The sequence below is a fragment of the Centropristis striata genome, chromosome 21 (assembly GCF_030273125.1).
Source record: "Centropristis striata isolate RG_2023a ecotype Rhode Island chromosome 21, C.striata_1.0, whole genome shotgun sequence".
Lineage (NCBI taxonomy): Eukaryota > Metazoa > Chordata > Actinopteri > Perciformes > Serranidae > Centropristis > Centropristis striata.
In genome coordinates, this window is record NC_081537.1 from 6527657 (window position 1) to 6553968 (window position 26312).

The 26312-nt window shown below is 38.7% G+C and overlaps 1 protein-coding gene across 2 annotated transcripts; it reads right to left on the minus strand.

Annotated features, from left to right (window-relative positions):
- Nucleotides 1-1053: 1053 nt before the first annotated feature.
- cdc42ep1a (CDC42 effector protein (Rho GTPase binding) 1a) lies at nt 1054-22555 on the minus strand. Of its 2 annotated transcripts, XM_059324466.1 has the most exons (4): nt 22233-22555; nt 13691-13801; nt 9335-10324; nt 1054-4543 (listed from the first exon to the last, which is right to left on the minus strand). In XM_059324466.1, the coding sequence occupies exons 3-4, from the start codon at nt 9807-9809 to the stop codon at nt 3822-3824; spliced, it is 1197 nt and encodes a 398-aa protein (XP_059180449.1). In that variant the 5' UTR covers nt 9810-10324; nt 13691-13801; nt 22233-22555; the 3' UTR covers nt 1054-3821. The 2 variants fall into 2 exon arrangements, with proteins under 2 accessions (XP_059180449.1, XP_059180450.1); XM_059324467.1 differs by lacking the exons at nt 13691-13801; nt 22233-22555 and having other exon boundaries at nt 9335-12582.
- Nucleotides 22556-26312: the final 3757 nt, after the last annotated feature.

Genomic DNA, 26312 nt, shown 5'->3' on the forward strand with positions numbered 1-26312 from the left:
GTTTATAGTAACTTTACCATTAACAAACAATTAAATTATAATTAATAGTATGTTAATGATTTTGAAATGATTCATATACCTTTAAGAAATTGGTTGCAAACATTTAAAGATTAAATATGTATAGCACTTTGTAAATGGTTAATAATTGGTTTATAAACCATCTATAAACATTACTTAGTTGGTTATTGTAAAGTTACTGATAAGTGATATGACACTTGTTTCTACATGTATTGATGATGTCATTCTTATGCTCAAAAATGTATTTGACCTTTGACCCCAAAAACATAGTTACTGCATTGCAGTAAAAGGTTCTAATAGTAATGCAAAATCAAAGTGCAGTAACTACAATGTTGTCGTCTTCTTTCAGCTTTTATATTTTATTTTTAGTGAATAAACATTTTCAAATAGATTCTGTTATCACTGTATTTAAAAGTCTTTAACAACTCTATTGAAAGAGTTGTGTATTTTGGACTTAATATTGTAAAGTAATGTTATATTTTAGTCTTAATATAATTTGATCTCACTTTTTTACTTAGTCACTATCTAGATTATAATTTCCTTATCAAATAAACTTATAATTTCTACTATTTTTGTTTTCACTATTCAACACAATGAAGAAATACAAGGCTACACTGCTTTTGTTTTATGTCTAAATTAGTTTATATATCCAAATCAGGACGTGGTAAGTGCAATTACTGCTTTGGTTTTGAGTTGGATTTTGTGGTTTTTATATAATTATTTCTCTGAATTAAAGCAAAATTGAAATCTAAAACTTTGTCACAAGTTAAAACAGACATCAAGGAGTTCATTTTAACTCAATTTCGACCCAAAATGTAGTTACTGCAGTTAGACTTTGTAGGGCATTTTAGGATTTGAGCAATTTAGATTATTTAAATCGTGATTATATTATGTCTGGTACAACAGATTCCAAAAGTGTGTTTGAAAATAAACTCTTAACAACCACCATTCAGGTGTACATGCAAGATTCTTGGATGAACATAAAACATCAAAGTTAAACCTAAAGAAAATATGTAAATAACTACATATTCAACCTAATTAGAAACATCTTTATTGTCAATTAATATCATCATAATATATCATTGGTATTGACTGCAGCATATGGATGTGAATTGCACTATGTACTGCAGGTGCTCATACTGGAAGTACATATTTATAGGAGGTCAGTTAATATCTTCATGTACAGTTGTATAAAAGAACATATAAATGACAATTCTTCAAAAAAGCAATACAGGAGTCGGACTTCATAATCATAAAAAGGTGCACGGAGTCTCTATATAGAAGGTCTGCAGCATAAAATGAGCAATTATATGATTCAGCTTTAGGTTCAACTAGCAAATACCAGTACAACTTTTCATATTCCCTTAATCCATGTAGTTTAATAACTGAGATGTTTTTTGTTTCTCTGGTTTATCTAATATGGCCTGAGATTTCTTCTTTTTTTTCTTCCCTTTGTGTTTCCTGGTCGTGTATTCCTGAGTGAAAGGAGTTGACAGGAGATTGTAGTTAGGCCAAAAGGTTGTAATATGATTAAATCTGTTTATCTAAAATCTCCACTTCCTGTCTCATTTAGTCACCGGGACTCACACAGAGAATATTTTCCCCCTCCTGTTTGAGGAAGTGTGAAGAGTATAAAGTGAAAGACAGGGTTTGTAACTTCTACACTGTGTAATGTTGCCGATCTCAACCACATTCTCTGGCTCATCCATGCTTCCTCTTTTTGTCAGTTCTTTGAAGTCTCGACCTTTTTAAAATAAAGCATCTCCCTCTCTTTTTGCCCATAGGAAAAACAAGTTGCTCATGTGTCGCTCAATCTCGTCTATTGAGATCAGTTTGAGCTTCTCATATTCGTATCATTCTGTGATCATTTGTTTCTGAATTACTTCTCCTAAGAGACCCTTAAGCTAAAAAAGAGACGACATCACTAAGATAAAGGAGGTTGAGTTGAGAAAACCATTCAAAAATACTTGAGAAGGAGATCTAATAGTTGTTTGCCCCTGATCTCAATTATGTCTCCGTTATTTTGAAGGAGAATTGAATTGAGACATAATTGAGATCAGGGGCTACAACTGGTTTCCTTAACTCAACCTCCTTTGTCTTAGTGATGTCCTTTCTCTTTTTAGCTTATCTTTTGCTCCTACACTGCAAAAAAGTGGTGTCTAATGCTAATGCTAATGCTAATGCGACCTCTGAGCTCTTGAACTCGGGATTCAGACTTGGGAATTTGGGTAGGATCCAAGCAGCCCGAGTAGGTCGGAAATACATGGAAAATGTCAAAGCAAAATGGCGCCAAAATGCTCGAAAGACATCCAAACAAACATCAATTTGCTGTGGCCGGCCATGTTTTCCGAGGTTGAGCAATGAAACGCATTTACCTCAGAAGTCGGAATTTCCAACTCAGATCTTTCCGAGTTCCAAGTGCAATCAAACGCAGCATAAAAGCAAGATAAAAACACAAAATCTAAATCTAAATCTTGCTGCATGGACAGATAATTTCACTTGAAAACAAGATTTCTTGAATTAAGATGGTTAAATCTAGAAATATGCATGTTGAACACTTAAAAAAAAAGAAATTAACTCATAAATTATCTAACACTTCTAAATCAAAGTGATTTTATCTTGATAAGGGTCCCTTAGGAGAAGTAATTCAGAAACAAATGACCACAGAATGATACGAATATGAGAAGCTCAAACTGACCTCAAGAGATGAGATTAAGCAACACATGAGCAACTCATTTTTCCAACGGCGGGCTTGAAAACGTACAGCATCGCTCTTCTTTTAGATACATTCAGCAATAGTTTGGCAAAACTGTACATCCTTAAAGCATGATTGTATAAAAGTAAAGGATCCTATATTTTGGGGATAGTAGTGTGTAGCTTTCATGGTCATCCTGTTAAAAGAACCAGCCTCGTCGACCACAAAAAAAGATTTCAGATGATTGGAATTACAGAGAAGACAGTTTTTTTTATGGGCTGAAATATGTGCCACCAGAAACAGAATTTGAATTATTTATATTTGAATTTGAATTGCTTAACTTGAATAACTGCATTAAAAAAACTGAATTTGAATCACATAATTTGAATTTGTATTGTATAATTTTAATCATTTAATTGAAAAACTGAATCTGAATTGTAATTTGAAATTTAATTTATTAGTTTGGAACTGAACATTCAGTTCTCACAGTTCAAATTCAATTTTCTGCTACGAACATCCGGGTAGTTGAGGCAGAGCAATCAAGCGCAGAAAACGGATGCACTGATTGGCCGAAGAGGCGCTATGGCAACCAGGTGGCAACAAATGTTACAAAAGAAAACGGAGGTGCTGATTGGCCGAAGAGGCGCCATGGCAACCGGGTGGCAACAAATGTTACAAAAGAAAACGGAGGTGCTGATTGGCCGAAGAGGCGCCATGGCAACCAGGTGGTAACAAATGTTACAAAAGAAAACGGAGGTGCTGATTGGCCGAAGAGGCGCTCTGTGTATCTGCGCTCGATTGCTCTGCCTCAACTACCTGGATGTTCATCACAGAAAATCAAAATTGAATTTTTCGAGCTAAATTTGAATTGTGGGAACTGAATATTCAGTTCCAAACTAATAAATTAAATTTTAAATTACAATTCAGATTCAGTTTTTCAATGAGTGATTCAAATTGAACTGTACAAATTCAAATTATGTGATTCAAATTCAGTTTTTTAATGCAATTATTCAAGTTAAGCAATTCAAATTCAAACGTAAACAATTCAAATTCAGTTTCTGGTGGCACGTATTTCAGCGCATATTTTTTAGTATGAAAATATCTCAGCTCAGACTTTGATTTCATCCTCGTCGTCCATGTAGTTGTAGGACATTTTGTTCTTTGGCTGGCTGATGATCATCATGTCTGACTCAGCGACCTCCATCCTGCTCTGTCCTTTCAAGGGGCTGACGCCGTAGTGGCGTGCGAGCACGTCTGTAGCACTCTGGAAGCGCTCGCTCTCCATCCCAACCCCCAACCTCACCCGTTCAGGAGACCCCATCACCACATCAGGTGCTTTAACAGAAAGCCCGACTCTGTTCACCTCCGTCCCATCGTCCTCCTCCCACTCGACGCCATGCGGGCTCTTCCTGCCCCCGCAGTCCTCCCTCAGCAGGGAGTCAACGTACGAGATCGTAGCCGAGTCCATCTCCGACCCCTCATTGGTCAGCCCGCACGCTGAGCCCGCCTCCTCTCCCTCCCAGGCCTGGCCGTGCTCCTCCGGGTGGCCGTCGATGAGGCCGAACACCTCGCTCATGAGGGAGGGGCCGAGGTCAAAGGTGAAGGTGTCCAGGGAGGTGAGGGAGGGGAGGGAGTCGGAGTAGGCGGTGCAGGAGGCTTTGGGGGCGGAGGTCACCATGGAGGTGGAGCAGCTGGATAAGATGGCGTCGGTGGGGTCGGTCAGGGAGCCGCGGTGGAGGTTAGAGGAGCAGGAGGTGGGGAAGGAGATGGACGGCTGCTGACGCTCAGAGCGAGAGAGACGAGGAAGAGTGACGAAACCAGACTCCAAACCTAAAAAACAACAACACAGGAACTCTAAATACTTCTGTTTTATTATGAATTCACAGGTTACACAGGGAATGCGGTTACGAGAAATGGCGTCATGTTTGACACTGGAGAAATTAACTGATGTTGACAAAAGGAAACTGAACAAGTTCACAGAGATATGGGACACTTTGATGAAATCAAAGATCAGACTGAAATTAATGATTAAAATTTGAAGGGCAGCACTTGTGGAAGCTGCCCAGCCAGGGAAGGGAAGGAGGGGGTCCGGATGGAGAGACACCAGCCCGGCCACAGCTTGTGGGAGAGGGCCAGTAACATCCAGCATGACTTAAGGCCATTTTACAAAGTTCAGGGTTCGTACACTTTTTCAGTGGTCAAATTCAAACACTTTTCAAGGACTTTCAAGATCCATTTTCAAGCTTTTCCAGTACCTTTCAACGGTTGTAAATGGCATGTTTTAGATGAGTACTTCGATACTAAAAGGGGTAATTTCACTTAACCATACCAGCAGCAATGGTATTACACTTTTAACAACTAAAAGTAGTTAAAGTGCTAATCTCATAAAACATACTGGTATAGGAATCTAGGGGCTCAGAGCAAAAGTAAGCTCACAAAAATCATCAACCGGCAGCTGGTGGAACTAAACACGACCCAAACTAGGAGGAAAGACCCACAAATACTTCAGGAGCCCTCACATCCACTAGGAATGATAAAAACTCCCTTCAGTAAGAAGATACAGGGTAGAGCAACAAGAAACATCTCAGAAACAAGAAGACGCAGGCGGAGTGGTCTTCATTTCAGATTACAGGCTATAGGCTATTCACTTTATTAATTTTTTTCCATTGAAAATGCGGTTATCTATAGTCAGATTGCAAGAGAAATACAGTAAGAATTTCAAGCATTTACAAGCACTTAATCCAAAATCCAAGCACTTTTCAAACCTTGAAATTCAACATTAAAATTCAAGCATTTTCAAGGATTTCAAGCACCCGTACGAACCCTGAAAGTTTCATGAGAACCGGCGCTGGGAGGCTGTCTCTCCCAGAGGCCAGCCCGCCCAAAGTTCCTCTTCCCCGGCCTCAGCTTGGGGCGAGGACCCCTGAAAAGACTGGAGCTTTTTTTTTTTTTATCTTCGATTTTTTGGCATTTATAGTTATTATTGTTAAATATATGATATATAATATATAGATGAAGGTAATAGTAATAATAATAATGATAATGATAATAATCTATGCATCTTATAAATTAATAGGACCACAATTGATTTTGTGTTTTATTTTATATTTATACCCACATTTTGTCCTTTCTTCTTCTTTTTTTTCTTTTTTTGCTGCTGTTGTTGTTTTTGTTTGTTTGTTTTTCATTCCTACAATGTTTGTACTGTTGAGGGTGGAGGGGATGAGGGATGTCTGTGATGTTATTGTCCATGTGACTGTATGTTCTCTTTAAAAACAATAAACATATTGCTTTAAAAAAATGAATTCAGAATGGCTTTTTAAAACACTCATAAAACATCTTATGTCAACCCACTATGGTACGCATTATGATGCCAGTTAGGAAAAAAAAAAGTTTTGAGTGTTTTTTTGTCTTAAAATAGACTAAATAAACATAATAAGCACATAAGCACATTTAAGGGCTTGCCAAGGAAAAAAAAAAAAAAAACCTTTCGTTGTTTTTTATTTTATTTAAGAATGTGTTACGGTAATGAATTTAGCTCACAGTGTCTCTAAAAATGTCAGAAAATACCTTAAAATGATTTTAAAAGATTATAAAATCCATATTAAAGAGTGAGTTTCAATTGTATAGGTTATAAAGGGTCAAAGAAAATATGTATTCAATGCTCTTGGATTATTGCTATGAGCTGCACCATGTTCATAAGAGAAAAAAATTAACTCACATGTTTTATTAAACATTACCAACAGGGGGCGGTGTGAACCCATCAGAGAGCCTGCTGCCCAGTGATGACGAGCCAGTAAACTCCAGCCTGCAAAGTGCTGAGTCGTTTCTCTGTGTGAACAGTGAATCATCTGCCCGACGCTGCCAGATCACTTAACAAGTCACACACCCGCACACTGCAGCCTTCATGACCCAAACGGCTAAAAATGACCACAGCACCTCTTAATGCCAGCCACAAAGGCAAAAGAGAAAGAGTCGGTTTTCATCCCACCCAAAGAAAACAGCGTCTGATTTCACAGATTAACACGCTTAAAGCAAAGAAAGAAAGTAACCAGTGAAACCAGTTTATGGAGGATTTGGTTGGATGAAAACCTGCAGATACTTTCATCCATGTGTCATTAATTACTGGAAAAGTAAAGTAGCTCACTGCAAAAGTAAGATGTGATTTTTGTTGAAGATTTCAGATAAAATTGGCAGCGCACACAACCACACACCAAGGTTATAATAGTTTGGGATTTTTCATTGGTTTTAATTTTGTGGTCAATTTTTGTTTTCAAATTCAGTTAGTTTTAATTAGTTTTTAGAGTGAGTTTGCTAGTTTTAACCCTTTATCAGGCGAAGAACTATATTTGGTAACTTCAGTGGATATCAAAATGGGTCCCCATGTCTCTCTGTTTGGTCGTAGAACCACATGGATTTCTTCCAGCTAATCAGCAAAGATCAGGCTACGTCACAGACAGTGACACCATGACATCTGACCAATCAGTATGATAATAATGTAATAATATTCACTTGTTTGACCTGGACCTCCAATGTAAAAATGAAAAATTTAGAAAAAAAATCAGCAAGAAACAGTCGTACAAACAGAGTTATTCTTCAATGACTTGTACGAGGAGAACTTGACTATGACGGCATATTAGGGCATATTAAGTATGAATAAAAATAAAGATAAAAACCCAGGGGGAGGGGGTTAATATTTAGAGGAAAAAGTTGCAATTTCTTAGATTAAAGTGGCAAATCTGCGCGAAAAAAGTCGCAGATTTACGAGAAAAAAGTGGGGAAAAAAGCAACTTTTTTCTCTCACATTCACTTTAAATCTTTGCCACTTTAATCTCGTAAATTTATCAAAATATAAACCAAAATAAAAAATATTACCCCCCTCCCCCGGGTCCGTATGTTGTTTTTTTAACACATTCTGTCTGTATGTAATATCCTCCAATATTCTCTTGGGTTGAAATTTGGAATTTGCAAGTATTTCAATGAGTGCCCTATTAAGGGTTAATTCGTGTTTTTATTTTTGGGAAAATGCTTAGTTTTAGTTTAGTTTTAGTGTTGTTTTTGGCGTGTGTAGTTTTAGTACACTCTTGCAGGGAGGTGAGAGTGTGTGATCCATGGTGTTAATGTGAGCCTCTCAGACAGCTTGTTGCCAGTTCTGTCTGGATCTCTGTGTGTTATCAGTGCGAGCTGCTGATTATGAGCCAAGGTGATTCATAAGGACATCTGGGGCAAATCTGTGTAGATTACTGGGTACAACTGGTGGATGAGTTTCCCTGCAGCTCTACAGACGCTTGCCACTTCTCTCTAACTCATCTGACCTTTGTGTCTCACTTTGTTCTGTAGCTGTTGACATTTAATTTGAAGGAAACATCTACCCTTAATCCCAGGGACCATTTTGGGATTTGCCGGTGGCATTTATCTTAATCCTTGAATGACTGGGCAAAAGTAGACGAGATGACATCATGTCGAGAAACTTCCAGTAAAGATTTATTGGACTTTTTTAGCAATCCAAAACAATAATAGTGATAGTTGCTGAGAAATGAAGAGCAAAAGCTTCTTTCAATCATTTTTAAGGGGAAACATCCAGTGCAAATGACTCACATTAGCTGTGTTTCCATTGATGTATTCTTTACCATAAAGGCTGTTTCCACTACAGGCCAATACCTGGAATGAGCCGAAATGCCCCTAATTTGAATATGAGCCGTCCGGAGCGGTCATTTGTCCGGACTTTTTTTGGCCCTGTCAAAGAGCAGGGCTGTTTTGTATAAGCCGGCGAAGTAGTGTTGCCAACTTAGCGACTTTATTGCTATATTTAGCGATTTTTCAGACCCCCCCTAGCTACTATTTTTCAAAAAAGCAACTGCAGCGACTTTTTCTGGTGTTATTGGAGACTTTTGGAGACTCGTTCTTACTCTTCTCAACAACAACTCTTCTCAGCGGCAGCCCAGTCCTCCTGCAGCAGTCTCTCCTAGCTGCAGAGCCGGAGGGGGTGTTCACCCTTTAGCGTCCAGTCTGCAAATTGCTAATAGGCTAACAGTTAGCTCTTTAGCAGTACAGTGTGTATGTGCTGCTGCTGCAGGAGGTGTTCACTTAGCACCGGACACTCTGTGCACAGTTAGTGATGTCGTTAATTCACGATCACTATGTTTATGATTAGCTATTTTTTTTTTGTTTTTTTGGCATTTTTGCTTTTTTATTTAAAGTGATAGATAGAAAGGGGGTGATAGAGGGGAAGACATGCGGCAAAGGGAGCTCAGGCCGGATTCGAACCCGGCTCCGCCGCAGCAAGGACTCAGCCTTAATGGTAAGCGCTCTACCAGTGTGAGCCACCGGGACGCCCATGATCAGCTATTTTTTATCAATTTTTTGGTATCTGTTTGTATGTTGTGCATGGACTCTTAATTTTACTGTACAAGTGTTGCGTCATGTCTTGTGATACATGTTTGTCAGTGTCTCTGGCTGTATATGTGTTGTGACTGTATTGACGGTTGTTGTTGTTGTTGTTTTTGTTTTGTTGATGATCTCAGAGAATGGACAATTTGATTTAATGTTTGGACTCCAGGAAGAATAGCTATGCTAATGTGCTGGTGCTAATGGAGATCCAATAAATAAATAAATACTCACCATAAGGGTTTTTCTTCTCCTCGGGCGTGCTCTGAGAACTGGATGGGAAGAGCACTTTGGTGGTGGGACTCCCATTGGGCATATCCACATCCAGCCTGGGGAGGGAGATGGCGTTCTTGATGATGGGAGAAACGACGGGCGGCGGTGGCGACAGGTCCTTGGGCCCCCCCGTGGGCCGGTTGTCGGAGCCCCTCCTGATTTGACGGAGTGTCCTGGAGAAGAACGCCCCGATCTTGTTGTCGGGGGTGGAGATAGAATCCGTTTCCCCGTTGTTCCCGTTGGCGGTGCCGCCGTGGTTGCTGAGGAACGAGGTGTCCCCGAACACATCGCCACCGCGGCCCACGTGCATCGTGTGGCGGAAGTCCCCCAGCGGAGGGCTGATCATGTCCAACGTGAGGTCGCCTTTATAGCGGCGCTTGCTGTGGGAGTGTGTGACCAGACCTTTCAGGCCTGACAGCTTCTCCTGAAGATTCATGGTCACAAAAAAGGCTTCTTTAAAAAAAAAAAAATCAACCTTAAACAACGTCTGGAGTGCCTTTACTTCCACTGAATGGTGCAACTGAACAAGTTCTCCTCTTAAGATTTATGCCAAAGTCATTGACAGTTCTGCAGTCCAAAGTATGGAGCTAAAAAATAGCTCTGAAAGGTTATTCCAAGATCTTGAAACCGTGTAATTTGTGAAAAAGTTGAACTCCGGGCCTGCAGCGCCAAATAGTTCCCTGGAATATTATCTCTGTTTATCATGTGCAGGCCAAACTCTGTCCCACTCTTTGTAGCTTGTTGTTATGCATAGCTGGCTGAATTAAACGGCCATAAATTGAGGAGAACACTGTGCAGTTGTGTTCCTGGAAGCAGCCGGGCCAGTTGGAGTGTGGTCAGGTCGCCTGGTTTCCCCCGCTGCTGCCTTTGGGCTCTGGCTCTGTCGACATCAGCTCAGAAATAGGTCTGAGTCCAGCTGCAAACCGTTCTGCGGTCGCACCACGGAACCATCTATTGAGAGCAAAAACAGGGAAAAAACATCTATCTTTAAAATGTAGACGGAGATGTATTTGATTTTGAGGGATGTTGAGAGAAACTGATGACATTTGCAGTTTAATCCGTGGAAGTGGAGATTCGGCGCTGTGCTTTCCCATTCTGAAAACTGTACGTAAGATGTGTCTTTCTGCAGGTTTTTAGGATTCCAAAGGTCCGCTGGTCTGGAACCATCTAAATTTAGACCACAGGCACTCCTCTGTGCAACACACCAACGTCTGCCTCTCGTCCATAAAATGGGTGGACTTTCAGGGAATTCCTGCTTCCATTTTGTCCTGCTTTGTCTGGCGTGAAGGTTACACAAAGTTCATTTTACATTTCACTGAAAAGACTTATCTCGCTGTTAAAGCTGAGCAGCAGCCCTCTTTCAACAGGCTCGGATTTGTTTATAAACTGGCAAAGTATGCTCAGCCAGATAGGAAGAGATAATATAAATTTCCTGATAAGAAAATCACTGCTGTGCTCTCAGACTGTCCGATATTAACAGCAGTAAAAGATTATTAGAGCACTCAAAAATTGAATTAATTGTACTGTAAATAAAAAAGAAATATCAGGTCTTATTTGTTTTATCCAAAAAGTTCTTTTCTTTTCTTTTCTTTTTTACTTTTTAGGGTTTTTAAAATTTTTTTTGTAATTAATTGATTCTCTATTTGCCATTTCTATTTTCATCTAAAGCATGGGTCTCAAACTCGCGGCCCGCAGGCCAATAGAGGCCCCTGTGACGATATTTTTTTTAATACTTTTTTTGATAACTTTTTGTCTCATTGTGTGTCTTTTTAAATAATTTTGTGTCTATTTTATTAATTTTGTGTCTTTTAAAAAAAATAATTTTGTGTCTTTTTTAAAAATAATTTTGTGTCTTTTTTTGTCATTTTTGTGTCTTTTTTGTCATTTTGTGTCTTTTTTAATAATTTTGTGTCTTTTTTAATAATTTTGTGTCTTTTTTAAAAATTATTTTGTGTCTTTTTTGGTAATTTTGTGTCTTTTTGGGGTAATTTTGTGTCTTTTTAAAATAATTTTGTGTCTTTTTTGTAAGTTTGTGTCTTTTTTAATAATTGTGTGTCTTTTTTAATAATTTTGTGTCTTTTTTAAAAATAATTTTGTGTCTTTTTTAATAATTTTGTGTCTTTTTTTAAAATAATTTTGTGTCTTTTTTTGGTCATTTTGTGTCTTTTTTGGGTAATTTTGTGTCTTTTTAAAATAATTTTGTGTCTTTTTTGTAATTTTGTGTCTTTTTTGTAATTTTTGTGTCTTTTTGGTCATTTTGTGCTTTTTTTTTGTAATTTTGTGTCTTTTTTTGGTCATTTTGATACTGCCTCTGGTGGCCCCCAGGTAATTTGAGTTTGAGACCCCTGATCTAACCAAAAAAACCCATTGACTTGGAGCCCGGGAACCGGAAGTGCGAAATCACCTCCAGAAGTGAAGTCAAAATCCTGCAGCACTCTGTAGTATAATTAATTGATGCACTCAGTAATATTTATGACTTGACTGACAGCCTTATACTGCCTGTTGTAGGTTTTGGAGCTCCAGACTTCCACAAGTCTGTAAGTCTGTAATGAAGGCGGACAAAAAATTGGCCTTTTCTCATGAGTTGTTCTTTGCCAGCAGAGTAATGGATATCCAATTCTAAAATATTTTGATAGCAAAAGGCAGCCCTGACATGGACCTCTGGTTCTCTTTAAAAGCTTTCCACTGCAGCAGCTAAATGTCGGCGGGCCTCCCACGCATGCACGGCCCCGTCTGGCTTCATTAATGACCTGCTATGGTTCAAGGGGTGGGGATTGCGTCAGGTCCAAGGCAGCCCTTCTAATTTGCTGCTGACCGCAGTCCCAGGCCCTCCGCTCCAGTTCCCCACGGCTGGCGCTTTAAGAGGGGCATCTGGGAGCGGAGAGGGAGGAAACAAGGCAAATACCAGCACCGAGCGGAGCCATATCAGGGCTCACTGAGGGGACACCAGGGAGCAGTACACCGAGGTGTGATGTTCAATCTGAGATGGCAGAGCCTGCAGGGACCTCGCACACGATCCCATGAACCGCACTAAAGCTACAGACCACTTCTCTGATTACAATTCCCCAAAGACATAATGGCACTAAGCCCTTCCCACGAACAGGAATAGTTTGTCTTGTTATATCAGGGTTAAACAAGAAAAATCTCTGAAAAACATAAGGACTCTAGTTTATCTATTGATTTCTTATTTACTTGTGCATCCTGCTATTTTGCTTAAACTAATGTACTAATGTTATTTTTTTACTTTATTATTATTATTATTATTATGTATATACATATTTATAATAAAGAAATATATAATTATGTAAAATAAAATAAAATAAATAAATAAAATATATTTTTTTATTAATTTTAATGTTATTATTTTTTTAATTTTTGTTAACATAATTCTGATATGTACTTTATTATTATTATTATTATTAATTTTTTTTTTATTTATACATATATATAATTTTCATTTTAATTGGATTTTTTTTAAATGATTTTAATTTTATTTTTAAAAAATTTTTTTGTTAACGTAATTCTGATAAGTAATTTATTATAACTATTTATTTTTTATTTATATATATATAATTTTCAATTTAATTAGATTTTTTAAAATTATTTTATTTTTTTACTTTTTTTGTTTTTTTGTATATGTAATTCTGATATGTACGTGCATGTTATACAAGTAACCACTTACAAGCTCAATCAATACTAGGTTGTCGAATGGTACAGTAATATTGTTGCAGGGATGGGGCTCTGTTGGAGGGGGGGGTGATGTTTATGTTTATATTGTATTTGTTTTTCTTAATATATTTACCTCTTTATGCATAAACATCGATAAAAAAGAAGAAGAAGAAAAACCTCCGTCTAATTGATAACCTCCAGTATTACAGGAATACTCACAGGGGCCATTAATTACTCTAACTGTGTGCTTACGGAAAGCTCTGGTGTTTTGTCTTTGCCCGTAATCTCGTTAAAGGCCTTTGACCACAGCTCAGAGGGGGTCGCTCCCTCTGACTCCTCATGCATGTTGACCCTCTGGGCAAAGCTCATTTTATCTGCACATATGCTTCTATCCAGCTGAACTCTCCTCTCCTCCTTTCTGGGATCTCTCTTTGCACTTGCTCGTCTGTTTTCATAGTTTCACAAATACAGCAGCCAGGCCCTTTAGGCCTCAGATAAACAGGCCTGAAAATGGACAAAAACCCCAATATTGTGAGTCTTTTAAAGGTATTAAGTTTAACACTGTAATCCCAGTAGCAGCCTGCCAGCCTGCGTCCTGGATATGAGAAAAGAATTGGGGACCTCCCGACAGGAGGGACTTGGACGTACCCTGGATTATCCTCTAATCCTTCATCTCCTCCGTTACCCCCAGTAGGGTGCCTCTTCTGGGCAAGGCCTGGCTGCTACCACCCTGGTCGGCTGCTCCACTGCTTCTGATTCCTGTTAGAGAAGAAATAAAATGACTTTAGGGGAGAGGAGCCTTTTATTTAAGGCATCATATTTACTTGGAAATTCTGTGGTGGACTCTGCTAACACATCCATGTGCTCTTATTTTGAAAGCGACATGTGTTTGCTTTTATTTTGAAGGCAGGTCTTACACGTTCCTACCGTAACGCCTTATGGTGTGTTTAATTTACACTGGAACTTGAAGGTCGTAACTTGTAGCTCGGAACAATGTCGAAAATTCTGACATTCGTGTAGACCTTGAACGCACCATTAGCCGTAGCACACAAACGCCGGACTCTCTATGTGCTGCAACGTAAATAAGTCTAACTAATGGGCATTAATCCTCTGTTTTACCGGCGATGTTTGTCGCTGAAAGTGTGGGGGGTGGATCTAATAAAAACTGAACCAGGGCGGGTGAGAAACGATGGAAGGAAACAAGGGAAGAAAAAGTTTAATTTTTGCAGAAAGGAGTGCAGGGGGATGATGGGAAAGCAAGGCAGAAATAAAGATGACAGCAATGGATGCTGAGAGAAACGAGACAAAGGGAAAAGGTCAGATGAGAAGAAATAAGGGAAATGAGATGCTAGGGGAGGAATGCATTGTGATAGAAGCAAGTATGAGAATAAGAATAAACAATACAGACTGAGGAAGAAATATTAAGATTTATACATCTGAAAACTGATCACATTCCAATCAGCATCAGCAATTTAGTAATAATTAGCCAATCTTTTCATGCTAACACGTGAAACTAAGAAGGCAATGGTAGATTCTTAGGCCCTTTATTCTGTTTTTGTCTTGTAGAATCTTGTGACTTTTACACTTGTCAAATGTATCATGCTTTTTATAAATGATTGCATGGTTTCATGTGTCACCCGGATTAAGTTTCTTTGTCTTTTTAAAAATGTTCTCATGACTTCAAGGAAAAAATTGGAGCTTTTCAGCACTGTACCAGACAAATATCTCCATATGGTAACTGTATAAACTGCTGAACTCTTGAAATGTCATTGGAGTAAATCAGTGTTGATGGGAAAACTGCCCTGGTTTGCAGGGGCGCAGATGGGATTTTTGAACTGGGTGGGAAGAAGCTGTCAGCAAATGATTTCAACTCAATTAGCTGGGAAATTTCTTGTCTGTCCAGTCTGTCAAGCCTTTAGAACCAGTGTTTTCCACAGGATTTTTTTTTGACAGAAATCTTTGCTCTAAAAGCCTAAATTTGTGCCTCTTGCACATTCTAATGCCACTATTCCATCTTAATCATTGCATTTTTTAAATGAATTATTAATAAAAATTCTGTTTTATTTAAGGCGTCATATTTTGACAGTTTTCTTGTAAAATCTGTGGTGGACTCTGCTAACACATCCATGTGCTCTTATTTTGAAAGCTACTTGTGTTTGCTTTTATTTTGAAGGTGGATCTAACACGTTCCTACTGTAACACCCTTATGGTGTGTTTAATTTACACTGAAAGTCGGAACTTTAAAGTCGGAAATTGTAGCTCGGAACAACGTAGAAAATTCTGACATTTGTGTAGACCTTGAACGCACCATTAGCCGTAGCACACAAACGCCGGACTCTATGTACTGCAACGTAAATAAGTCTAACTAATGGGCAATAATCCTCTGTTTTACTGAAGTTTGTCGCCTTATGTAGGGAAAGTAGGGGAACGGATCGGGAACACGTGCTATCTGCATGCATGCTAGTTGGTAATAAAGTGTATTTTTGCATCAAAACTTGACCTAAATTCATATTTTGGTGCAGCTGAGATTTGCTTTCTTTGGGCAACTCACCATTCAGGGGATTTCGGTGCATTCATACATCACAGACAGGCTCAATAAAATATTTCCATGTCACTATGTACAGTATTTGCTTGAGGTGGCTTTGCTGGATACAAACCAGAGTAACCACAGTCTAATAGGAGCCGTGTGTGTGTGTGTGTGTGTGTGTGTGTGTGTGTGTATGAACACATTCCTGAGCAGAGCATCGGTCGGTGGAGTCTCTCTCTCTCGATTACATCCATCAAACATCCTTCTTCTCAACCTCGGTGCTGATTGAAACCACGTTTCGGTCCGAACCATCTTTTTTGCTTTTCTTTCATTCCCGCTTCTCCTCTTTCATCACTTCTTTCTTTTACTGCTTCTCTCAGTTCTTTCCCTCTGATTTATTTTCCATTCTAGCCTCCGAATGCTTCTCGTCTTCTCTTTAATTGTCTCTCCTTCTTTTGTTTTCTCCTTCTTCTTCTTCTTCTTTAAACTGAATCTTTTCATTTCTCCTCTTTACTTTCCTTCTCTTCTCATTTTCTGACCCTGCTTTGTTTTGTTCTTTCAGCGCTTTGACTGACTCAGGAAGGCTGAAACAACTTGACTAAAACAGCTGTTGGGCCCACACACACACACCCATTAATCTCTCCTTTTGAAGACTTTGATTCAAAGTGTTTATTCTACTGTAGTTTGTCTTGAGTAAAATCAGCGATGGCCTGTGTTTCATGGCAGCTCTTCCCCTCCCTCCCCTCCTCCCGCCTCTCTTCTCATGTCCTTCACTCACTAACCCCGCTAACCAGGTGAACAAACATACAAGATAAGGCCACATTTTTCTGCCTCACTCTTTGACTTTCAATTACGTTCCTATTTTCGCCATCCATGCTCAGTCTGAATCCAAGCAAAACATAGCTACACTTCCTCTTCAGCCAAGAAAACATTTTCATGCTTCAACAAATATCCATACTCTCTGAGACTCTCCGCTTCCTGCATCTGCTGGAGCTGGCAGTCCCAATTTGCCCTCTTTGTTGCCTTGTTGTCTTTCAGTTTGTACCTCTTCTGAGCTCATACATTTTCTTCTTCCTTTCTTTCTTCTCACGCACATTCACTTTCTCTTCCTTTAATATTTACCGTATTACAGCATTTTAAAGAAAGTTTTGGTCAGTGATTATTTTAGCTGTTAAGCCTCTATGGCAGTGGCTCTCAACCTTTTTGAGTCGCGACCCCCGCTCACTGAACAGAATTTCATGTGCACAGTTCAGATTAAAAAAAGACACAAAAATACATAAAATTAAGCAAAAAATGACTCAAACTGACCACAAAATGACCACAAAAATACACAAATTGACCAAAAAAGACACAAAATGACCAAAAAAAGACACAAAATGACGCAAAAAGAAACAAAATGACGCAAAAAAGAAACAAAATGACCAAAAAAAGACATAAATTGTCTAGAAAGACACAAAATGACCAAAAAAAGACACAAAATTACCAAAAAAGACACAAATTGACCACAAAATGATCAAAAAAGACACAAAATTACCAAAAAGACACAAATTGACCACAAAATGTTCAAAAAAGGAAACAAAATTACCAGAAAAGACACAAAATTACCAAAAAAAGACACAAAATTACCAAAAAAAGACATTAAATGACAAAAGGACTAAAACACATTAACACATGAACACTTTAACACAGTGGAGACAGAGATGATTTCCAAAATGATTTGGCGACCCCCAGAAATCATCTCGCGACCCCAATTAGGGTCGGGACCCCAAGGTTGAGAATAGCTGCTCTATGGTACGGTGTTGGCCTCAGCCATCATACCAATTTTTGGCATGTCAAATTTCTACAATGCATGTTCTTGAGTGATGCGATACTTTAAAAAAGAGGGAAGAGTATAGGGAACCAATAGCAATGCTTTAATTTGTCACATGACCTCCAGGAGACCATATTGAAACCCTATTTTGCAGACTTTTCCAAAGGAAACAGCTTTGCCATTTTGCGCCACAAAAAAACACTCAAAACCGCATTTTCTGGCCCTTTTCCATCTGAAAAAAATATTCCTACTGATAGGTGAGTAAACCTTCATTTTTTATAGTTTCATGCAATTTATTTTCTAATTAAATCATGGAAACGTGTTCAAATGCAACTGAACTTAGACTGTTCAAGCCTACAGGCAACATTCAGACAAGAATCCAGTTAAAAAAAGTTCCCTTTGTACTATTTTTAAATTTAAAATGTTATGTATCGTACCCTGTTGAAGCTACAGCTTTTGAGTGACAGGTCACTACCAAGACACACTTAGAACTTTGTGTCACATTCCTTGTTCTAGTGCTTTTATTTTGTATTTCCCTTAGTTACTGTTTCCATGCTTCCTGTTTTATTTTGTTACTCACATCTTTCACTCACAGCTTCCTGTGTGTTTCCAGCTCTCTTGATTACCAACACCTGCCCTAATGTGTCAGACCTGTGTGTCATTGTCTCCCTTCCCCTTTCAGTATTTAAGTCTTGTCCTTCCCTTTGTTCTCTGTCATTTCTTCCAGCATTCATTCAGTGAGTTTTCCTGTGTGTGTTTTGTTTGGGTTTTCTTTACCTTTTATCTTTTTTGCCTACTGGTTTGGATAGCTTTGCCTGTCTGATTGCCAACACGTGTACTGAACCCTGCTTTCAGTTAAGAACCAGGCGGCAACCTCCTGGTCTGAGCAGGGAGGCAAACCAGGAAGTGCCTTAAGCTGCATTCTACCAAATATTCCAGCAGGGGGCGCTAAGTTTGGTTGCAGAAAGATTTCTGTCCATTCATTTCAATTATGACAACACTATGGTCTCAATCACTAGTAAAAAATCTTCTTGCAGACAATTTCATGTTAATAGTTCAAATAATGGCCCCATTTAGAAGAAAATAGAAGATAAAGAATCGTATGATTTGGGGCGGGGCTACATTTGATTGACAGGTCACTAACAAGGCGAGCCATCATCAGGAGAGAAGCAGAACAATGCGTATCCACGACAACGTGTCAATAAAGTTATATATAACGTTATATAGATATAAAAAAGGACATTTAGCGGTTTGGTCTCATAACTTTGACCCTTTCACTGTATTTTCACTTAATGACAGTTTATTTGAATGTTTTGTTAATTAAACATGTCTTGTTCAATGTTTAGTTGGACTAACAGACATTCGAAGTAGTCAGCTGACTGTTTATTTTTGGACCTTGCCAACAAACAAATCTAGCTAGCACTAGCTGGTAACTTAGCACCATCCTCTGGTCCAAACTTCTGGTTCTAAAAAAACCAAGATGGCAACAGCCAAAATGCCGAACTTGATGCTTCAAACGGTAGTCCAAAAACCAATGGGTGACATCATGTCTATAAATTACTTTTTTTATACACTCTAGTTCCGGACATGATAATGACACTGATGTTGTCATCCAACTGCCAACAAAAACAAAAAAACACACAAAAAAAACCCTTGGCCTCAATCAGTTAAGTCAATATCTTTAGTGGTTCCAGGAAAATAATGTGTTGTTAAAACATTCTGAGCAATAAAATGCAACACATTTTCTTTATAGCATCCATTTTGTCTCCATATTATGACTCAAAGCTCATGAACACACATGAGAAGTCGTAAGAAAGACTTCCAAACTTGGGAAGTGGGACCACCTGAGGGTTGTATTTATAAATGGAGGACGTTCAGACAGAGCTTGGGAAGCTTTAAAACCGTACACATCAGTCATCATCTGAAAAGTTCACATGTAGTCACATTTTGGACAGCAGCCAATCAACAAACAGAGCCGAGTCTATGCCTGTTTTTCATACTAAAAAACATGTTGGCTAGGTCAAAACTGTCGTCTAAAATCCCACTAAGCCCACTAAAATCTGCTTCCTAGAACATCTGAAGTGGGTTGCTAAATATACACTTCAAACTATGATAACTACTTCAAGTTTATTAACAAGATGTGGGAGTTTCCCCACATTTCCCTCCACACAGCTGACACCAGTGGCCAGATGGCTGCTGATGGACCAGTCTCTTAAAAACGTTGTGTCTTCCATCACTGGGGGGTTTGGATCACGTCGTCAGATGAGTGAGTTGTGACCATTTGGTGATGACAGACCATGATAGAGCAGTTTTCCCCAACACCATCATGTGTGGCAAAAAAAAAAGAAAAAGCCAGGGAACCCAGTGGTGTGAAAACAAATACAGCAGCCGGATTCAGAGTTCACACCTCTGAAACTAACCTCTTCCTGGTTGGTTGCGTCAGTGACACCCAAAGGTCACAAAGGGTCCCCCTCAGAGGAATGTTGAGCTCAGGTTAAAAAAGAGGGAAAAAACACAAGGAATGCCTGCACTCATTTACTCCATCAAGTACTATATCATCTATCTATAAGGCAAGAAGCATCTGAGTGTGTGTGTGTGTGTCTAGGGATTTCGTATGTGTCTTGTGCATGGCACAAAGGTGTGCATCCTCGATTTTGAAGATTTTTGAATCCATTTTTCAAAATATCATTATTTACGTAGGACGTGTTGCGGCATTGCACTGTTTCCGATCGGACGCCTTTTAGGGGAGCTCTGCCCACTTTTAGAGGAGCTCCGCCCCATTGTGTGATAGGCCTACACCTGGTCAGTAACACAATTCACTCTGGATTTACACCCTGACTCATCTCATCTGTAAGTCTATTTAGCCTACCTATCTTTAGGAGTTTTAAAGTGGCTACAAGGTTCGATTTTCCAATAATATTCTAATAGTTTCCAGCGAATATCAATGTTCAATGTGTATGTGCTGGATGGTGTGTGTACCTTATGAAAAGTAAGTGTTTTATGGAGTTGCAGACGTTGTTGTAGCGCGATTAGCATGCTAAGCGGAGATTTAGCTTTATTCACTTCTTATGTTGCATTACTATGTAATTCAGGGATGACATTCATGTTGCTTAGCGTAATGCCCATAACCATTTGATATGAGATACTTACATGCAATATTGTATATCAGCAAATTGGGTTCATGTTAATGTACTTTTAGTGCAGCATACTGCGTAATGTGCTATCTCACGGTTAGCATGCTAAGCTAAGCTAAGATTTAAGCCCTTTCTTCTGCATCAGTTTGATCCATTGAAAACAGTAAAACTTAATTAACTGACAGCTAAGCATAATACGGACGGAAAGATAGCGTCTCTGTGTTATTTAAGGTTACACTAGCAAGAGGCATTAGCATTAACTACAAAATACAATCTCACACTATATGTATACATACTTCCTACATGCACTGCACTAGTTAGTGTAAATATGAGGGGGATGTACAGGAAACATACTACATGCATGTGTTAATCATCCGCTGCTGGCCGGCCTTCATACAGGAGGAGAAATATCAAAGCATGTACTCAAAGACGACTATACGCCTCCTCTTGTGAGACTGACTGGGGGAATTACAGAGCCAGTTAAACATGAAAAACTCACACAGTGGACCGGTCCACAGCAAGGAAGACTGGGTGCATCACTGCATGTTGTTTATTGAATTCTGAGTTATTATCAGTGAAGCAGACTGGCTTTTTATTGATCACCACTGTGTATGTTTGTTTATTGGCGGGCTTTTGCAGGCCAACGAGCTCTTTGATCAATGTGTTTGAGTACGTGTGTGTGTGTGTGTGTGTGTGTGTGTGTGTGTGGTATTTCACATGGTGGCCTCCCTCATGGCTTGCTGGCAGGTTGCAGGGGCCAAAAGGTCACGGCCCCCCCAACTTGTAATCACTGCAACACTGTTTGTCTCCATAATTAAAACACCTCAAGGCCACCAACTTCAACTTCACCCCGTCATGTTCTACTAAACCAAAGCACAACTTGGGCCGTGTCTGTGACATGTATATAAATTGATGGGTTATGTCATGCAACAGCTATAATTACAAGACAGAGTGATAAAAAAAAAAAAAAATCAAAGCAGTGGCAGAGTTAATTCTGACCAATGATACACGGCCTGCTGGATATAAACATGTTATGGCACGGATTGAGTTTCATGTCTGACATCTGAGACTTTTGCAAAACAACTTAAACAGCGACAGTATACAGTAAAGTCATTTACACCAGGTCTGATAACGGTTTGGTTTCACTCAACATTTTTTTTTACAAGTCTTAATGGTTTTACCTTATCGGAAACTTAACCTAATGTTTGCTTTCTTTTTTCTTTCTCCACACACAGGAGGCTTTTTCTCCCAGCAGACCTATTAATTTATCTAGTTTAGCCACCTCAGAACAAAAACCCTGCTAATAATTAATCACAAAATATGCTGAGACCATTATATCAACAGGCATTTGATAACTCCTTTTTTTTCCTTAAAAAAAAAAAGTTATCCCCTCTCCAGATAGACAATATTCGAGGATACAATAAAATCTCATAGAAAAAAAACACTATTTATAGGAATATTATGAGATATATAGGCTATAAAATACCCACAATGATGTAATGCACTGATAAACTTTTCAATATGCACCAGAAAGTCACTACACATCAAATTCACTTCCTGCAAACTCGCTCAAAGTGTCTAAATTGATGAGATATAAAATATAGCATAAAATAGCCGATAAAAGTGCGATTTAAGTGCCCATGAACTTATCACTGACTCGCCGTGTCTTTCTGACAACATCATCGAGTGAATAAATGTTCAAATTGAATATAAACTCACCAAAAGAAACTGCGACACGGAGCCTGGGAAACTGCTTGACTCCAATTTTAATTATCTTTCCATGAGAAGCGTGTTTCAGGTTGGTGTGGTGGGAGAGAGCCGCTGGTGCCGCCGGACTGTCCCGCTGGTGCGCCGGGTGTGCTGAGCGGCGCAGCGCAGGATGAGGAAAGGGGCGGGGATGAAACACACCGGGGGCTAAACACTGCATCACGGTTAACACTTCAGACTGATGTCTTCTCTATAAGACAGGCCAGTTGGCTTGTCAACACGATCTAAAGCAGCAATAAGAAACATTTAGAGCAGGGGCGCAGAGGGGATTTAGAACTGGGGGGGACGAAGCTGTCAGCAAATGATTTCAAGTCAATTAGTTATTTTTCCAATTTAAAATAATTTTGTCTTTTTTGTTTTGTTTTTTTTTTTAGTAATTTTGTGTCTTTTTTTGGTCATTTTAAGTCTTTTTTAATAATGTTGTGTCTTTTTTTGGTCATTTTGTTTCTTTTTAAAGTAATTTAATTTTTTTCTGTCATTTTGTGTCTTTTTTAAATAATTTGGTGTCTTTTTTTGGCAATTCTGTATATTTTTGGTCATTTTTGTCTTTTTTTGGTCATTTTGAAATTAATGATTTCAACTCAATTAGTTATTTTTCCAATGTAAAATAATTTTGGCTTTTTTTTTTAGTAATTTTGTGTCTTTTTTTGGTCATTTTAAGTCTTTTTTAATAATTTTGTGTCTTTTTTGGTAATTATGTGTCTTTTTTGGTAATTATGTGTCTTTTTTGGTAATTATGTGTCTTTTTTTGGTCATTTTGTTTCTTTTTAAAGTCATTTTGTTTTTTTCTGTCATTTTGTGTCTTTATTTTAATAATTTTGTGTCTTTTTTGGTAATTCTGTATATTTTTGGTTATTTTGTCTTTTTTTTCACTTTGTGTCTTTTTTAAGTAATTTAGTGTTTTTTCAGTCTTTTTTTTTGTAATTTTGTGTCTTTTTTTGGTCATATTGAAATTAATGATTTCAACTCAATTAGTTATTTTTCCACTCCATGTCTTAACCCAAATATGTTTTATTCAAGCATTTTTAAATGAACTGTAGTGTAAACAACAACCAACATATTTACATAAATAAAAAAAGTTTTTACATGAAATTCCCAGTGCAGCCAAACAAATTTACTGACTTGAAGCTGACTCAATGAAGGACCCAAAAACATCTCTCCTCCTTTCATTGCCCTGAACATACTGCTGGGCAATTTCTTGTCTGTCCAGTCTGTGAAGCCTTTAGAAACAGTGTTTCCCACAGGATTTTCTGAGACTATGATGGGGGGACCCAAACAAAGTCTGTGGGTCTGGGGGCATGGTTCCCCGGAAATTGTTTTGCCCTAAAAGCCTAAATTTGGTGCCTCTCGCACATTCTAATGCCACTATTCCATCTTAATCATTGCATATTTTAATGAATTATTGTAAAGAAGAATAAGGGTTCTGTTTTATTTAAGATATATTTTGAGTCTTCTTGTAAATTCTGTGGTGGACTCTGCTAACACATCCATGTGCTCTTATTTTGAAAGCTACATGTGTTTGCTTTTATTTTGAAGGCGGGTCTAACACGTTCTTACCGTAACGCCTTATGATGTGTTCAATTTACAATGAAAGTCAGAACTTGGAGCTTGGAACAACATCGACAATTCTGACATTTGCGTAGACCTTGAACACACCATTAGCCGTAGCACACAAACACCAGACTCTCTATGTGCGCTGCAATGTAAATTAGTCTAACTAACAGAACATTAATCCTCTGTTTTACTAGCGATGTTTTTCGCCTTATGTAGGGAAAGTGGGGGGGCGGATTGGGATCACTATGAATCTTGTCGCATGATTTACAGAATTGAAGCCGTGCTTTTACAGCCAAATTAGGGGGCACTCTAATGTGAAGTTGTTATTCAGGTTGGTATTTTGAATAAAGTGGCTGCATCCAGTGGTACATAATCAAACATCAACTTTCTGTTCAAAATAGGGAAATCTACAAGAGTGAAAACTGTCCCAACCAACTTTTGTCAAGAGGTAATCATCAGACTTCATCAGCTGAGGATCTGCTGACTTTTAGTTGGAGGGAAACACATAATTATGAAATTGCTCCATGATGACTCAGTTCGGAGTAATGTCCAATAACAAACCACATGTTAATGTGACTCTATTAAATCTCAATCCAACATGGCTCCGATCGACCTTGACTTTTAAAGAGTACCTATTATGCTAATTTCCAGTTTTATGCTATATTTTGAGTTTCTACTAGAATTTGTTAACATGATTTAATGATGAAAGAAAATCTTTTTTCTCTCACTGTCTGTTTGAATATATCTGTTGTCACTCTCTGTCTGAAACACTCTGTGTAGGCCCCTGTCTCTTTAAGTATGTTTTACGTAACTTCCATGCCCTAAATTCACAGAAACTGCGGCCTATTTTACAATATATTGATATATTACTTCAGATTTTTTTTTTAGGACAACACTATGGTCTCAATCACTAGTAAAAAATCTTCAAGACAATTTGATGTTAATAGTTCAAATAATGGCCCCATTTAGAAGAAAATAGAAGATAAAGAATCGTATGATTTGGGGCGGGGCTACCTTTGATTGACAGGTCACTAACAAGGCGAGCCGTCATCAGGAGAGAAGCAGAACAATGCGTATCCACGGCAACGTGTCAATAAAGTTATATATAACATTATATAGATATAAAAAAGGACGTTTAGCGGTTTGGTCTCATAACTTTGACCCTTTCACTGTATTTTTACTTAATGACAGTTTATTTGAACGTTTTGTTCAGTAAAAATGTCTTGTTCAGTGTTTGGTTGGACTAACAGACACTCCAAGGAGTCGCTGCTCAGTTTTCTGAGGTAAGTAACGTACATTTTGTTTTTGTTTTTGCTAGCCAAAACTAACATCCCAGTTAATGCTAACATTAATGCTAACATGAATTAGCAGCAGCTTCTCTCAGTCAGGTTGAGGTGTAGAGAGGCTGTAGTCAGTGATCAGATCCCTCTCCTCCCCCACAGTCCATATATGGTCATGCTTCCTGTATCGGAAACAAGATGTCGACGAGTGTAATGCTGAACTCGATGCTTCCAACGCGCCACAAACCAACGGGTGACGTCACGTTCACTATGTCCATTATTTATATACAGTCTATGGTTTAAAGGCACAGTTTCTGAATATGTGCTATTATGACTGTTATATACTCGGCTATGTGTTAAAACACTTTTGCTCACAATAGCCACTGAAAACTGCACTAGAGGCAGCTTTTCATTGTAAGTGATATTACTACTAAGTATTTGGAAAAATCCCTTGAAAACCTGTTCTCAAGAAAATGACATCAGCTGGCTCATGTTTGTGATGATTCAACTAAAGGAAACTAGAGTTGACTCCAGTGAGTCACTGGACAAATGGCTCACTAACTGCTGTTAATGATACATACATTTTGTCGAAGCAAACACAGTAAATCTACAGTATAGCACTTCTATCACAGGGATACGTAGATTCTTCTCTATTACAGACCCCCTGTCAGGTTTACGCTGATGCACTCAGTGGTGTTTTACTAAAAAACTCAGCAGGTTCAGCTTTAAACTTCAGTTAAATGAACTGCTTCATGACTGCCTGCTGTTAGGTTTTGTCAACAACAGCCTTCAGAGTTGTAGCCCCATAAAGTGCACATGTCAGTGGTCCCCCGTTGACCTGTCCAACAGGAAACAGTGTCTTATCAACAGGAACAGAAGCATCCTCGAGCCGCCCTCAAAGACTTCTAACAGGTCTGTCTGTCATTAAAGCTCCGAGGTGGCCTGTAAGTCTGCCAGCACACACCACAACTTATGACTCCGCGACCACATGCCATCTCTTAGTGCTACTGCAGCTCCCCACACCCCTGGTACCACACACACACACACACACACACACACACACACAACACTTATGAGCTCACACGTAGGCTGGCGGAAGTAAGCACAATCACTTCACAATCTGGAAAGCTGCCATCTTTCACTGTTTCAGACAACACCCTTCCTCATCTCACAACACTTCAGTTGGTCTCTGTTTACT

What these genes read in the sequence shown, in the direction of transcription:
- cdc42ep1a (XM_059324466.1), bottom strand. Translation starts at nt 9,809, where the DNA reads ATGAATCTTCAGGAGAAGCTGTCAGGCCTGAAAGGTCTGGTCACACAC. An exon ending in GGAGAAGAAAAACCCTTATG is followed by an intron (nt 4,544 to 9,334) that starts GTGAGTATTTAT and finishes GTTGTTTTTTAG; the next exon opens with GTTTGGAGTCTGGTTTCGTC.